We start from the raw sequence: 17,972 nt of genomic DNA, 5'->3' as shown, positions 1-17,972 counted from the left end.
GTGAGCTGGGTCTACGAAAGTAGTCCAGGAGCCAGACACAGGGATTAGTTATGTTACTGTGGATCCCAACTTTGTATTGATAGTGATTATAATGTCCTCAATTTGAAAGTTTCAGGTGGTCAAAGGAGAAGGAAGAAAAGGGAGACAGAGTTTGTGGTTGCATTCATTATAGTGGAAACATCTCTCATTAAAATTTTAAAGGTCTGCATTTAGTCAAAGACAGACAGAGAAGTTTCATTTTACTGAGAAAAGGCATCCATAGAAAGTACATGAAGTAAAGCGTAAATGTCAAGGTATGTTCAGTGTACTAACATGCATGGGTTTTAAAGCAATCACTCAACAAATGGGTGTTAACATTTGGGTAAAAACTGCACATTAATGCTCATCTATTTTTCATATGCAGATAAGAACAAAGGGGAAAAGAGGGAACTTTAATTACGCTACCACAGAAAATAAAGTATTCTCAAGTTAAGTGGGTGTCAACAAACATCTCTTGAGCTTCAAGTAAAATGCAGTTATTTTGGTTTGTTTTTTTTTTAAAAAAAATCAAATAATGATCAATAATTTGCTTTTTCAGGGGCAGGAAACTTAAGAGAAGTGAAATGGATATTCTGTATATGATTCGTTGGTTGGAAAGATGTTAGGATATGAATGAGTATCTTTTTTCAACGTTTATTTATTTTTGGGACAGAGAGAGACAGAGCATGAACGGGGGAGGGGCAGAGAGAGAGGGAGACACAGAATCCGAAACAGGCTCCAGGCTCTGAGCCATCAGCCCAGAGCCCGACGCGGGGCTCGAACTCACGGACCGCGAGATCGTGACCTGGCTAAAGTCGGACGCTCAACCGACTGCGCCACCCAGGCGCCCCTGAATGAGTATCTTAATATTTATAATAAAACAGGTAACTCGTCTAAAGAAAACACTACTTTAATTATAAAGTTTGAACACTGCAGGTCATTTTCAATAAAGGTCCAAATATATTTGAAATGTATTCCATTTTTTGTCTTGCTTTTGTTTCTGCACTGGAAATTCATATACTATATACTTTTGTAGTGGCAGGCAAAATTTTTTTAGTTACATATGTGTAAGGCATTACTAGAAAGATAGCCATCAATGAAATATCTTATTGTTTTCTAAAACACACAAAATCCTCATTCCAAATGATTATCAGTGTATATTCAGTGTCATGTTCAAATGTATTTTTTTCTGACTGTATTTCATTTTTCTCAAATTAACATAGATGTTCAATAGGGCTTTGAACTTATCAGGACAATGTACACAATTATTACATGCTATAAAGTGGAAAGGACACTTAAAAAAAATTTTTTTTAACATTTATTTATTTTCAAGAGACAGAGACAGAGTGCAAGTGGGGGAGGGGCAGAGAGAGAGAGGGGGAGACACAGAATCCGAAGCAGGCTCCAGGCTCCGAGCTGTCAGCTCAACGCCCAATGCGGGGCTTGAACCCACCAACAGTGAGATCATGACCTGAGCTGAAGTTGGACGCTTAACTGAACTGAGCCACCCAGGCGTCCCTGGGACAATCTTTTATAAGAGATAGACATATTTTTCAACAAAATGAAATTTACAAATGTTTTGATATCAAAAATAATGATCATATTTTACTGCCCTTAAGAGTATTGTGGTGTTTGCCCTTCTATATGTTCAAAATAAGTAATTTAGGATCCAGGATTAATCCAGTAGTTCAGGGTTTTTCTTACAATGCAATGAGAAACTATAGATAGCCCTTTGTACAGAACTTATTATTCAAGAAGTATTTGAATTGTCAGCACCCTGCTACTACTTATGCATTTACAATTTGGATGTTTTTCGGAGAGCGTTGGAAACACTGGGGAAAAAAAAGAAAAAAGTCAAAATAATTTTAATATATTGATTTTAATATATTGTATAATTGGCTTTTATTTTTTACCTTCAAAGATAACTGATATCTATGGATTAAATCAAGATTGTATGTGATTCTTGTCAGCTTTCAGCTATGGCTACACTGATTTCCTCTCTTCATGCCTCAACCTTCATCCAGACCCTCCTATGCATATTTTTGAAGCACATTTAACCTTGCCTGTTCAGATTATCTTTGGAACTCAAGTACAGCATGAATGTACATTAATTATTTGTGGAGAAAGTCTGCTTTATTGTAAAAATTCAAAGTTGGTGTTCATTAGTTGTAATAGCAGACTTCATTCTTGAAAGAGAAAGTAACACAAGTAATTTACATTTTACATTCACTTCCAAAATCTGCCTTTAAACTGGTGTATGCTTAAAAGACATCTATATGTTAGCTCAAAATATCCTCCTTTCTGAACCACAAAATCACCCACAGCTCCTTCTGACAGCACAGGTTCTAAAAAGAATTTCAGGCAGAGTGAGATCAGGAAGGTACAATTTATAACACTACAGGGGAGCACACAGTATCGCCTACCGGTTTTAATAATTAGTACAGCCTATGATTTATGTTCGTCTGTATCAATATATTCACCTTAAAATCTATGAGCTCCAAGCACCTTTCATTCCTAAATATCCAGAAAGTGTTTAATTTTGTCAAACAATTTGACAAAGCAATGTATGGCTTTCGTTCCAAAAAAGAAAATCTAAAAGGAGTAGAGCCATGATGGTAGATGGCTCTATTGCACGAACACAGAACATCCAGAAACAAATCCCTTGCATGAGTCAATCACCTATATATTTAAAATTCTGGAAGATTCTTTCCTACGACATGTAGGTTTTCAAATACAGAAAATGCTATAAACCTGATCAGAATGTCCAATTTTGGTTCCCCCAAACCTTCTCTTTAAAGTAGCTTCTTAATCTCCATGTATAATCAAATATTCCCTCTCTGTGTTATGTACTCACCTTGAACACATTACGCACTCATTATTTTCTTGTCTGTTTCTTTCTGCTAGACTTTTGGTCCCTTGCTGGACAATATCGTATTCTATAGGTCACTGGGTTCCCATTTCCTAGCACAGAACCTGGCATATAACAGGAACTTGATACGTTTTAATTGAGAAAGTGAAAATCCACTTTTTGATCCTACCCTAAGCAATCCCAACAGACATAAGTGTTTTTGTAAAGTATAGCTAATCACGAATCTTGAAACACTAAGCAAATTAAAATCTTACCTATACCTGGAAGTACCTTTTCATATGACTGGCATGCATTTACATGCCTACATATGCATATAATGAAGTATATAGAGAATACGTATAGCCCTGTATCAGGAGTGGGCAAACTGCATCCCATGTGCCAAATCTTCCCCATGGCCTGTTTCTCTGTAGTCTGTGCACTAAGAATGGCTTTTACATTTTTTAACAGTTTAAGAATATCAAAAGAAGAATATTTGTGACCTGTGAAAATTTTTTTGAATTCAAATTTCAGTATTCATAGATTAAGTTGTGTTTGAATACAGCCAAGGCCTTTCATTGATGCATTGTCTATGGCTGTTTTTGTGCAACAATAGCTTGCAAGCTTGAAATATTCACTATCTGACCTTTTACAGAAAAAGTGTGTTGACCACTGGTCTGTATGCTAGGGTATGAGCGCATTTATTACACTTTTACTGACAGTTCTACATTTTAACCATTTTATAAGCAACAAAAGCTTGAAAGGAAAGTTAGTTTCTAGTATCAGTCTGCAGATGTAATTATATAATTAAGACTACGGTGTTGAAGCATTTTAAATCACTTCAAGGATAATGTAATATATTTAATTTTTTTTAATGTTTATTTATTGTTGAGAGGGACAGAGACAGAATGCGAGTGGGTTACAGGCAGAGAGAGAGGGAGACACAGAATCCGAATCAAGCTCCGCACTGTCGGCACAGAGGCCAATGTGGGGCTCGAACTCACAAGCTGTGAGATCATGACTTGAGTCGAAGTTGGTGGCTCAACCGACTGAGCCACCCGGGCGCCCCTAATGTAATACATTTAAAGAGTACCAATGTAGTATGGTAGGATATTAAGGTGACACTATGAACTTATTCATATTAGTAAAAACTATACAATTAAAATCTTTTTGAAAATCTCAAAGTTAATGGAAGGATTTTGAAAAGCCACGAACTTAGCTTTTGCTTTTTCCTTTCATTATAATTTTATAGTGATCCAATTCCAACAAAAAACTCCAAGATTACTGTCAATGGGAGAGATTATACACCAAATCCTTGTTTGTGTTATAGACACCCAACATACACCCAAAAAGTAAGTACTCCAATGTGATTAAAATCCATAAATTCATAAATTTCATCTCAATTTGCCACTAGGACTGTATCATTAATAATCAAAGTACACCTAATATTTTACTACTAAAAGTTTATCTTCTTTGGCCGGTTTACACATTCTAAATGCAGAAGAATTTATTACGTGACAAAGCACTGGAGAGTCTTTTAACACGATGCATGTTTTCAACTTCCTTAAAAACTATTGCCTAGTTATAATTGAATTATTAATTAAAGAAAGGGAAATATACTCATGTTTATTGGCAAACAATTTGTATATGCTATCTAACTAAAAACAAAAGCTTTCCCAAGGAAATATTATCATCCTCCTTTTTAAATTTTTTTTTTTAACGTTTATTTATTTTTGGGACAGAGAGAGACAGAGCATGAACGGGGGAGGGGCAGAGAGAGAGGGAGACACAGAATCGGAAACAGGCTCCAGGCTCTGAGCCATCGGCCCAGAGCCTGACGCGGGGCTTGAACTCACGGACCGCGAGATCGTGACCTGGCTGAAGTCGGACGCCTAACCGACTGCGCCACCCAGGCGCCCCTCATCCTCCGTTTTAGAAAGAGATTGAAGCTTGGAGAGGTTAAGTAACTTGTTTAAGGTGACACAGTTAGTAAGTGTGCTCCTCCTCTTGGCACGGAAGTCCTCGTTTTTTTACACGGCCACATGAATCTTAACGTTAACACTAAGAACTTGGAAAATCTGATGCTTAACACTTAGAAAAATGTTTCTGGTTGAGACTAGATCTAAATCACTAAACACTGATTGTACGCATTCACTATGGTAAAGCTGTCCGTGTTACATGAATATTTTAGAGCAGAACAACAGCCGTGAGCTAAAAAAAAATGTTTTTCAACACACTGTTTTAAAAAAACACATCAAAACTAGAATATTTTATGATTTGACAATTATGAAATTTAAATACTGGGACCCAAAAATAAGGTTTTATTGGAACCTAATGAATCTCATTAATTTATTTATGCATTGCCCATGGCTGCTTTCTGAGTTATGATGGCAGAGCTGAGTAGCTGAAACAAACACAGTATGTTCTATAAAGGCTAAAATATTTGCTATCTGGCTCTTTACAGAAAGAGATCCCTGAGTTACAATTAAGAGAAACGAAATTCTTCAACATATTTTTAAGTATAAAAAGTATATTTTGGGGCACCTGGGTGGCTAAAATGGGTAAGCGTCTAACTCGAACTCTATGAGTTCGAGCCCCGCATCAGGCTCTGTGCTGACAGCTGGGAGCCTGGAGCCTGCTTTGGATTCTGTGTCTCCCTCTCTCTCTCTGCCCCTCCCCCACTCATGCGTGCTCACGCGCGCTCTCTCTCTCTCTCTCTCTCTCTCTCTCACAAAAATAAGTAAACATTAAAAAATTTTTAAGAAAGTATATTTTAAGTGTGGAATCGAAAAAAAAAATTCAAGCCAGAACTATAAAGATGTAAGTAATGGGCATAACGGAGTATTCTTCATTCACTGGTCATATATTTTGATTTAATCAGAGACACAGCAAGGTCCAGCCAAACTGCCTATCCTAACTTCTTTCTTGTAATGCACATTTCCAATAGGTAGAGAGGTTTTCTTTTTAATCTTAATATTGGATGATTCCATGTTAGTGTTATAGTTTTGCTTTTAGTTCTTAATTTTGTTAGTGTATTAACTTTTGATTTAGAAATAGTTTGTTTATACTTTTATATATTTTATGTATATGAAGTAAATATCTATAGTTCAATGTATTGTAAGAGTTAATATTAATTTATAATTTTAAATGTACAGCTTTCATCACTGATAATTCTTTAAATGGTGGAATTAAAAAAATTTTTTTTAATGTTTATTTTTGAAAGAGACAGAGACAGAATGCGAGTGGAGTTAGGGGCAGACAGAGAGGGAGACACAGAAGCAGAAGGAGGCTCCAGGCTCTGAGCCGTCAGCACAGAGCCCGACGCAGGGCTTGAACTCACGAGCTGTGAGATCATGATCTGAGCCATAGTCGGACGCTCAACCGACTCAGCCACCCAGGCGCCCCTAAATGGTGGAATTTTAAATGTTTATGTTACTTTAGGTATTTTAATAGGAACATTTATTGAAGTCCATAAAATGGCAACTATCTTTTTGCCACGTTCAGAATTTAAATAAAGACAGCCTGTAGGTTATGGCGATGACTGAGGTTGTGTACATGTACAATATGCTTCACCTGCTCTTATTGATAGGAGTGCTGTGCTGAATTACCCACTTAATCGAACGATATGCAGTTAGAAAAACAACAGATGCATCTGTTTGTACATTACAAAAAATGTCAGAGAAGAAGGCTACTGATCTAAGGAATCTACTATTAGAATACTAGCTGGTAAGAAAAAAAACATAGTCAGCTTATCTATAAGCAACAAAAAGTCACGTTTATCTCTCCTTTTTCTTTACAAGTACCGAACACAGAAAAGGAAGTGCAGACAGAAAAAGCGACAGAAAGCACACCAGAAGGGCAACACCACACACCCAAACACATGCAGTGTACCATCATCTCTCATACTTGTTGCAGAAGAGGGGGTGTTGCAACTCAGCAACCAGTCTGCAGTGTTTAAAACAGTCATGTTGTCCCCTGAGAACAGGAACAGCGTAAGGGTTCATTGTCTGAATGCCTGCCCTCCGTACATGAATAGTCTTCAAAGCTTGCACTGTTCCCTGACCTTTTAGCCCAAATTATACCTGCACTGTATGACTTTTACATTTTATTTTATCAGGTCTGTTTTAGTTCGGTTAAATATATATGCCTGACGATTAGTGAATTCCCAAGGTTTGATTCCAGACTTTTAAAAAATCTTATTATACGTACGCAAGTGAAGGTTTAAGTACAAATGTTCTTGCACCAGGAATCATCACTGAACAATCTTACAAATTTGCAATCCTCCAATTAATAAGCTAAGAGTATAGATGCATGTTTAGAGACAAATAAACATTATCAACAAGGAAAATGTTAATCTACAGAGGGTTTGGTGTAAAACATCATTAAATACAGGTGAGTTGCAATGCACACAACTTCACAAAAAATTTTTTAGCTTGCACAGCTATTTTAAAATAAATGGGAAGAGGTGTACCAGTTTCACAAATACTTATTAAAAATTTAAAAGAAAATATGATGTGGCAAATGTTGTTATCTAATAATATGATTAGTTTATATTTTAAAACAAATTTCATATAATTTTTCTCCTATTGACTAAAACAGATATATAAAACTTAAAAACGATGGTGAATAATTTAAGAAGTAGCTTACACATAATATGTGTGTATATATGTCATCTCTGTATATTCTGATGCAAAAATTAGACCAAATTTTATGATGGCTAAATGCCTTCTATAAAATCAGTAGGACAGAATATTTGAAATGACTATTAGTGTTACCATATGCTTCGCCATAATTATAGGTTAATCAAATGAGAAAATACATGAAAAATTTTTATCCTCATTTTAAATACATTAGGTATTACTCTCTTTGAAAAGAAAATGCAGCAGGCATATTTTTCTATTCTCAAACCACTTTTAAGAAAAAGGTTTTTAAGAAAGAATTGGGGGTAGCCTTTCCCCTACAATTCGAAATTAAACCAAAAACTAGTGTAACTAGTATAATTTCTCTTCTCTTCTCTTCTTTTCTCTCTCTCTCAAGATCAGAGTGCAAATCTTTTCGGTCACATTTTCTGTATTTTTTTTCGAATACCGACAAGGGCAAATACAAAAAGGAAGCTTTGTTAAAAGCCCTTAAAATGTTATTCAGGGCTATTTATTCTTTCCGAAAATTTCCAGCTACCGAGGAGATGTAAAAGTTTCAATAAAATCAACAGCATAATCAATAACTTATTAGCCATATATATTCCTTGGATATAATACTGGCTAGGTTATTGCTAATAAGGTTACTTATTAGCATATCCCTCACATGTGGAATAATAGCGAACACTGAAACATCATTCCGGGTTTCTTCAGGGTGGTACACTTACCTCCTGTCCCATTTGTGGTGACCGATGTGCTGCTGAGATTAGCCTTCTCCAGTTTGGAGCTACCAGGAGTATCACCACTTCCGACAAGAGGATGAGGACTTGCTAGGTCCTGCATTTCCATAGACCTGTGAAAGCAGGAAGCAACAGAGAGAAAGCTGAAATCTTAGCAATAATTTCTTAATAAACTATATATATCATTCCACCGAGCACACATGAAATCTCATAGTAAGAATTGAAACCGATAGCTAAGACTTCTTTGCTAACCAGGTGAACATGACAGTCCATCAACAATTAATAAATAAATAAAACTTCCACGGTAATGAGCCTCGTAATTAGTTTACTTATAATCTTACTCTTGTATATAATGAAGTACAGAAGATAGCAGATTCTGTCATCTTAGCTGTTTGAGTTGATATAGATTATCCTCCCTCCTACATTAATCATCTTCGTTATAAACATGTAGAAATGTTGAAAATATGTGACTCCTAAAATTTGATGTCCCCAGGCACCAGTGAAATAAAGTATAAACTCAAAGCCAGAGCAGAAACTTCTGGCTGACCTTGTGGACCCAGAGCTTAAAACTGAGCCTAAGGACTGAGGGTTAGAGTTGTTACAACTTTAGTATCTATTCAGGAATAGAAGACTTGACTTAACTTCTGTTTCAGGGAATGTGTTGGAATTGAGCAGAGACTCTTGAAAGGCTAACCCTCTTTGGAAACAGAAACTCAAGAGCAGAATTTCACAGTGGTCCAAAAGAAGCCACACATGCGTCAATGAAAGAAGGGAAACACAAGAGATAAACCAAAATTAAGAGAATTTATAACCAACATGCAACCCTATACAAAATACTGAAGACCTTCAGCTGAAAGTAAGGATACCAGATAAAAACTCAGATCTACAGGGAGGAATGAAGAGTGGTTGAAATGTAAATATATAGGTAAATGAAAAGATTATCCTTTGTTTTTCTTTTAATTCATGAAAGACAGCCAACTGAAACAAAAAACACCTATAACATTGTATTATGCGATTTATAATATGGTATAAGAGTAAAATATGTGTCAATAGCACAAAGGATAGTGGGGCAAAATGATATTCTTTTAAGGTTCTTTCATTTGGCATAAGATGTTTAGGATACACCAAGTAATCCCAATATTAAATATTAATAAGAAAAATACTAACAAGTATAACAAAAAGTCAATGGAATAATTAAAATAAAACATTTAAAAATTTGATTAACCTCAAAGACCAGGAAAAGAGAAAGGAAAAAATAACATATGTGAAAAATAGAAAACACACAGCAAGATAGCATACTCACGCCTAACCAGATCAACGATTACACTAAATATCAATGGACTAAATGCTCCAATGAAGAGCCAAAGATTGTCAGATTGGAATAAACAGACACAGGACAACTATTAGGGATCTACCGGAAAAGTACTTTAAATACAGGTACACTGTGATACTATGGTGTACTGCTCAGAATTCATTCCTACAGCTGCTGGGAGTGTTACCAACAGTTAGTTCTCAACTAAATTCCTTTCCAAGATTTGATCTCAACCAGAGTCATTTTGCCCCAAATCACACTCCTTCCTTTAGCCTTCATCTACTGACTAGTCATGAAGGGCGATAAAGATACTTCCCACACCCTGAAGGTCACTCAAGTCTAGAGCCACCATAAGATCAGTTGAGACCTTTGTTGCAACTACACTGAAGTTCAAAGTCTCTCAGTCTAATCATGTTTCCTTCATCCCCTCAAATGTATTACTACTGAAAGCACAACCCAATAAACTCCTGGCACATAAATCTCCATGTTAGAGTCTGTTCCCTGGGAACTTGAACCGTGATAAGGCACAACTAGGTTCAGGGTCAAGGACAGAAAACAATATAACATGTAAATAATAAACATTAGATAAATGTTTGGGCTACTATAATATCACACAAAACGGCCCTCCAAATGAACAGTATTGGCAGATACAAAGAGAATATTAAGAAAATGAAATAAATGATAAATCCTTCAGGATATAATAATCCTAGATGTGCATACCTACTAGCCAAGCCTCAAAACATACAAAGCAAAAACTAACAGCGTCAAAGGAAGAAACTGATCAGTCCATGATCATATTTGGAGTTTTAATAACTTTCTCTCCACAGTAACCAACTGCAAAAGTAGACATTATCATCAACATGCCATAACTGACTGTACTGACATAGTACACTAACAGCCAATAATTATAAAAATACATCTTATTTTCAAGTGCACATAGAATGTCCATCGAAAGGACTACAAGGTAGGTATAATAAAATAAGCATCATTGTATTTTAAATTAAACCTTATAGAGAATAGAATCTGGCCACAATGAATTAAATTAGAAAATAATAGTAAAATACATGAAATAACCATTAATATTTGAAAATTAGACCCCACACTTCTAAGTAACCTATGAGTCAAAGAAGAAATCACAAATAAATGTAGAAACAAATGTAGAAAATACTCAGGACAAAATAATAATGAAAACACATCAAATCACCCCACATGCGGTAAACTGATCTTTGACAGAGTAGCAAAGACAATACAGTGGAGTAAAGACAGTTTCTCTAATAAATGGAGCTGGAAAAACTAGACACACACACACACACACACACAAACTAGACACAGACCCTACACTATACTCTTCACAAAAATTAATTCAAAATTGATCACAGACCTAGATAGAAAATGAAAAACTATAAAACTCCTAGAAGATAACATAAGAGAAAACTAGATGACTTTGGGAATGACTTTGAGTTTTGAAAACACCACCAAAGACAGAATCCATGAAAAAAAAATAATGATAAGCTGGGTTTATTAAAATTAAAAACTTCTCTTCAAAAGTCAATGTCAAGAGAATTCAAGTTGGAGCAGAGGGTATATGGGAAATCTCTGTACCATCCTCTCAACTGTGCTGTGGAACTTTAGCTGAAGAAAAAATAGTCTTTAAAACAAAAAAAGGCAACATCAAATCACTTGTGAAATGCAAATAAAGCAGTAGTTAATGAGAAATTTATAACTTTATATGATTATATTAGAAAAGGAAAAGGGTTTAAAATCTGTGGGTTAAGCATCTGACTCTTGATTTCAGCTCAGATTCTACACTAATAAATTAGTGAAATATAATTCACTATATTATTTGTATATAATATTTCTCTCTCTCTCCCTCTCTTTCTGTCCCTCCCCCCTCTCTCTCTCATGTTAACAAATAAACTTAAAAAAACATCTGGAAAGCAAATAATGCAATTCAATATAGTAACAGAATATTATTTCAAGTACAAAAAAAGCATTTGACAATATTCATCATCCATTCATGATACAAACTCTCAGCAAACTAAAAGTATTTTCCTCACATCTGATGAAGACCATTCTTGAAAAATCTATCATATTTAATGAAAAAATACTGAATTTTTTCTCCTAAAGATCAGAATCAAGGCAGGAATAGCTAGCTGTTTTTCCCATTTCAACACATTTGCCTGGTAATATTAGCTAGTATAAGAGGACAAAAATAAATAAATAAAAGAGGTAAAGTTTTGAAAGAGAGAAAAAATACTGTTAATTCACAGATAACATTATTAGTTATGTAGAAAACACTGAGAAATCTATAAAAACAATACAAAACACACTAGAATAGATGAGTGAATTTACCAAATTACAGGTACAACGTCTTGCCAGTACTAGATTGAAACACGAACCAAAAATACCTGAAACTTCAGTCAATGCTGCTCCAGTTCAAATATTGAAATATCAAAATGATAGTTATTCAGAAGACTGGAAGTTCGAATGATGGTTGTTCAAGAGATTGGAAGTTCCCCTCCTGCTCAACTCAACTCTTAAAGGGAAAGTGAATGCTCAAACCCTCACCTTAACTGTCAGCCAGAGACAAGGACTTACTTAGACTACTTGAGAAATAAACACAACAAAACAAATACTATGCTTCAGTCTCTACTGAGCTTTTGTATATAATGTTCAAAACACCATAAATATTTTTAAAGCTTATTTATTTATTTTGAGAAAGAAAAAGAGCACAAGCAGGGGAAAGACACAGAGAGAGGGAGAGAGAGAATCCCAAACAGGGATAATATTTTGAGTCATAACAAGAAGTAGGAAAATGTGAACCCTAGTGAAGAGAAAACATAGTAAACAGAAGCAGGTCTGTTTATGACCCAGGTTTTAGAATTAGCAGATAAGGATTTAAAAATTATTATAAATATATAAAATAATTTACAGGAAAAGATATATACCCACACAAGGTATATACATATAAATAAATATGTTACATATATATATACACACACACACATATATATACATGTGTGCCATATATATTTATATATACATATAATACATTTATATATATAATCTGTACATATTTATATATATCTCAGATTTATGTACATTAATATGAATATGCAATATACATATATATATATCTATATTGCATATAGAAAAGAAATGGAAATTTAAAAAATGAAAATTCTAGAACAAAAATTATAATATATTAAATAAAAATATTCTTTGGATGAATTTAACAGCAGATTAGACACTGCAAAAGAAAGAATCAGTAAGTCTGAAGCTGGGCCATTAGAAATTACTTAAATTAGAGCAGCATGACAAAAATTGGGGCAGACTAATTAAACTGAGTATAAGTAACTTGTGTAATATTATCGGGAAGCAAGAAAGAGAATGAAACAGAACAATACTGAAGTAAGTAATGGCCAAAATTTCTCCAAATTTGATGAAACACCAACCCACAGATCCTTGAAATACAATGAACAACAAATGAGCCAAAGGAAAAGAAAACCATAGGTAGGCACATTACAGTCAAATTCTGAAAAAAGCATAAATAGAAAGCTTATAGCAGACAGATTAAAAAAAGACACACAGAAGGAAATAGTAGTATTCCCAAAAAACTACTCTCGATAACACATTCCTAGTAATAGGCTTAATTACTATAAATAATGAATGTTCATGACTTGATCATCTCCTACTGGACCCACTCAGTGTATTTTTAATGTAAGTGACCAAAATATTAATGATTGCTTATTCTATGCAAAGCACGGTCACAGCTGTTCGGATTGCTGACTGAAGAAAACACGGTCCTACCCTCCAGGGGTTTATGATCCAAACGGGAAGGCAGATCTTGCACAAAGAAAATTAAAGTACATGAAATGTCCACGGAGTGGAATAGACAGAAATCAGTAATGAACTGAGAGCATGGGAAATTTTCTTAGAAACTAGTAGCTGGGTTTTGATGATTTCAAAGGGATTCTGGGGGAAGCACCTGGTCAGTGCTACTGCTGAAGCTGCAAGGCAGCCTAGGGGTTCATAGCCAATTTAGACCGCATGCAAAATGGAGAAACAAGGAAAATTAATCAGGAATGAAGGTTGGAGCATACACTGAAGAGAGGAGGAAAACTATGCTGTTTCTGCAAAACAAAAGTGGTCTTGGTATTTTATATTCCAGTTTCCAGGAAACCAAAGTACAATTATCTGAATCTTTACAATAAGTTCTCTTTGCTTGAATCACTTTAGTGGGCTGAGATTTCTTAAAATTAAAATACCCGTTCGAGAATAGACGTGCGTTACTACCACACACTATATAGCAAGAAGATTTCTGTGCTTCCTACTACATGTTCTGTAATCAATTTAATTCTGAAATGTCAGTTTCTGTTTAAATCTGCTTTGTGTAAAACGGAATATACAAAATATAAAATTTACCATAGACTTTAACAGCAGAAAATGATTAATGGTACCATTTTTGCTGAGTACCTATGGTATGATGCATTCTATGCCTGGAACTTCTTATATATTCTCTCCTTTGGTCTTTACAATAACACACTGATATGCGTATTACTTTCCACAGTTTATAGGTGAAGCAATTGAGGCTTAAAGAGGATACACGGCCTGCCCAAGACCATGTAGGTAGAGAGTGGCAGCACTAGAATTCGAACTTGTGTCTATCTGATGGCAAAGCCCAGGTTCTTTCTGTTGCATACTGTATGTTTCCCGTTTTTCAAAGTGACTTTAATTTTTTCACACTGTGAAACCACAATCAGGAATGTATCACCCTTCAATAAAACATCCTGAATGGTTTTCAAAAATTACTGAGGTCAATACAAGCATCAACTCTGCCAAATCTATACTTGTTACTACCATCTTTAAAGATGACCCTTTCCCCCTCCTCCCGCCCCCAAGATGTCTGTTTCAACCCTTTTTTTAGTGGCCCTTATGTCATAAGGCCATGTGAATACTAGCATCAATCTGGACAATTTAAAAAAAATGAATTTACCCACAAACACAAAAACTCATTTAAAAAATAAAGAATTGCAGGTCACATTCAACTAGTGTCACGGTCCTTTTCTGAAATTCTTCTGTAGCATAAATGGAATTTGTTTCTAACCGACTGAAATATCCTCCTGAAACCCGATGGAGTAAGCTTTATATTTGTGTATTTTAGAGTCTACTCTAACTCAGAAGCCATAATTCCTTCTGCACAGATCCTGGTAATGTGGTACAGCCTGTGTATCTATAGGCTGAGATTCCATCAATCCTTCATGACCCAAGAAATGTGCAAAAGCATCCAATACGTTCAAGGACACTCACTATCATACCAGCTTATTTTCTTTGCATAAAGTGGACGATATGTGTGCCCAGCTATATGTCTCACGCTGTTAATCTTCCTTGTAACCACCATGAATTTAAGGAAAGAGTTCAAGCATTTGCTTTGCTTATCACTTCCTTTCCTAATATCAACCTTAATTCCCCTTAGCTGCAAAGTAGGAGTAACAACATCAACTTCCACTTAAATAATGCGCATCTTAGCTCCATTAGGACAGGGATTAGTTTCTATCTTATTCATTGTTTGTTTTTTTCTCTACACTTAGAATTGTGCAGGCTACTTAGTGAGTGCTAATGAGTGAACAATAAGATAGGAATAGGAAAAATGTAGATGAAGTGGTCTGAGTCACTTGGAGTCAAATGTAGTCTAGTTCAGAAAACACTGTTGGAACATCTGCTATGTGCTAGAGACAGTTCTAAGAATACATAAAGTGTCTTCAGAGAACTTGCAGGCCAGTGGAAAGCAAGGGAAGAGGTGGAGGGAAACAAGGTTCAGCTCTCTGATGTGAATGTGTGTGGAAGCTTTCATATCTCTATGTATAGTGTTAGATCTCCCAAACCAGTAAGAAATTGTGTGTGTGTGTGTGTGTATGTGTGTGTGTGTGTGTGTGTGTGTGTGTGTGTACTCATGTGTTAGGGGGAAAGGGGAGAAAGATGCTGTGCATGGGTAAAGAAAGCCACCGTGGAAGAAAAAAATAAGATACAGCGACTCGGTCAACTTAGATCAGATGAAAGTCACGGCATGTCACTACTGAGTACCAGCTCCCACATTCTGAAGAAAGCTCACCAGGTAACAATGCCAGGCCATCTTAAACCAACACGTTTCAGATTAGAATCCAAGAAACCCTTGTCATAGCTGCAAAGCTACGCCAGTTTCTCCTCTGGCAGTAGATTGGGAGGTGGGGATCCTCTCCAGTGGATGTAGATCCATTATGTCATTGATCAGGTGAACAGACAGCCCTGGAAGGAGGCCATCATGAACCCATTTTCCCAGACATGGTCAGAACTGGGTCCCACTATACAGAAGAGGAAATGTAGGTCAAAGAAGACCCCTAGAAACAAGTATCAAGAAAATGGTCCATGCATAATGGGAGCTGTTCATGCACTTTGCCAGTGCCCTCATGCCTGTCCCTGAGGCCAGCATGAATGCTTGCAGCACATGTGACCTGTCTGCCAGGGTGACCTCAGGCCCTGGAGTAAAAGCAAATAAAGCCATGAACACACTGTTCTCTGGACACTTTTACAGTCTTTCCTTTCCAGGGCTTGTAGCTCTACCCTTGAGATCTGCAACTCTGGCCCTTTCTTCACTATGAGCCTAACAAATTATCCCGATAAAACATGGTTTCCCCACCAAAGAAATGTGGGTAAATATTTTTTAAAAACAGAGGCGTATCTCTAAATTTAGGCTTTTAAAGCCCTCCCTCCCACTTAACCTGTAAACAAAGAAAAAAAGTCTAATGAATTTTCCAAGCACTATTTGAATGGTACAGGACTCACGTTTCTGTTAGATCAGTTACAAACCATGGTTAATGAAGCAGGAAATTATTTCCCTTTAGTAAGAAGGAAAGCTGAAGGCCACAATTAAAACAGATAATGCTATCAATTATACCAGAATACATGGACTCTTTTTCTGAGAAAAACTCTACCAGTAGGGATCAAACTGGATGAATGAATGAGGGTTTTTCAACACTAGAAAGCTGAATTAAAAAGAGCAAAGCATTAACATAATATATTAAATAAAGATGACAGAATTTCAGGCTCTGAAGGGACATTCAATGTCCTCAAATGCAAAAATACCATTTTACGGGGTGCCTGGGTGGCTCGGTCGGTTGTGCCTCCGACTTCAGCTAAGGTCATGATCTCAAGGTTTGTGAGTTTAAGCCGCACCTCAGGCTCTGTGCTGTCAGTGTGGAGCCTGCTTTGGGTCCTCGGCCCCCCTCTCTTTCTGCACCTCCCCTCCCCCGCTTGTGCTCTTCTTCTCTCAAAAATAAATAACAACATTTAAAAAAAGAAAAAACAATACCATTTTATGCTTGAGGCTGTGAAGGCAGCGTTAAGAGCCTACACGGTAGACTCAGGCTTGGGTTTTAACATCTGCCTCTACCATTACCAGTCACTGAACCTTAGGCTCAAAAATGGAGACAACAATATCCACTAGAGGGCTACTGCATGAATTAAATAAGATCTCTCCCCCCCCCACCCCCCCCCCCCCCACACACAGCATGGACTTTGGCATACAGATCTTAATAAATGTTAGCTATTACTACAATCATTTCCATAACACCGTCAATAAATGCTTGATTTGTCTGTTTGCAAACCTGTGTTAACAAGAAAACGGTTTCCTTAAGAGGCGGCCCATTTCATTTTCAGATCAATCTTACTATTAGGAAGATTCCCACATACAGTTTCCATGGGACTTTGGTTTTACAAGAAATTTAGCCCACTGACATGGGTCAAGTCTAAACCTTCTTTCCCGTATCCGCCCTTCAAACATCAGAGAGGGCTGTCCTGACCTAGAGCCTTTATAGGTACAAAGTGTAGGTACAAAATACAAAACATTACAACTCTCGCTATGCACGCATCAGCACAGCCTGAAGAGTACATTAGCCAGCAGGCACTTTGTGGTACTAACACATGCTGAAAGTCAGCTAACCAAACCCGTACGTCTTTGTCCCATGTTAGGATTTACAGTCCTGTTTTCTCTCAGTCACTACACACGGAGTTGGCACTGGACCTCAAGTAAACAGCTTCTCGTGCGTTCCTCCTGATGCCCTCCTGTTGGAACAAGTCCGCTGTTTCCGCTTGTCCCGTTAGATTCTGATGCTACTGTTCAATGTACTTTTCCCCTGTGCCATTACACCAATAAACTTCCTTAGCATGCCTTCGATGCCGAATCACAGAAGCATGTTGAAAAGGCCAAGGTCAAGGACAGATCTTGAAGAGGACGCTTAGAGGAGTATCTTCAGATTTATCTCAACTCCTCAGGAATAATTATCGAGTTAATAGTAGTACCATCAGGCAGTCTGTGTTTTTCTGTCATTCCCCCACCCTCATAAACATATCAAGAGGCTTTGACACACACCTTGTTGAATTCT

General features: G+C 36.4%; 1 protein-coding gene across 15 annotated transcripts in view; it reads right to left on the bottom strand.

The window, feature by feature from the left end:
- The window catches only part of EYA4 (EYA transcriptional coactivator and phosphatase 4), a 279,767-nt gene that overhangs the window by 64,563 nt on the left and 197,232 nt on the right, over positions 1-17,972 (bottom strand). For all 15 annotated transcript variants that reach the window (XM_047859475.1, XM_047859476.1, XM_047859474.1 and 12 more), the window contains one exon: positions 8,229-8,353. In XM_047859475.1, the coding sequence (XP_047715431.1) occupies positions 8,229-8,353 (125 nt within the window). The remainder of the gene's footprint in view (positions 1-8,228; positions 8,354-17,972) is intronic.

This window comes from Prionailurus viverrinus, chromosome B2 (assembly GCF_022837055.1).
Source record: "Prionailurus viverrinus isolate Anna chromosome B2, UM_Priviv_1.0, whole genome shotgun sequence".
Taxonomy (NCBI): Eukaryota; Metazoa; Chordata; class Mammalia; order Carnivora; family Felidae; genus Prionailurus; species Prionailurus viverrinus.
This window is presented reverse-complemented; position numbering and strand designations above follow the sequence as displayed.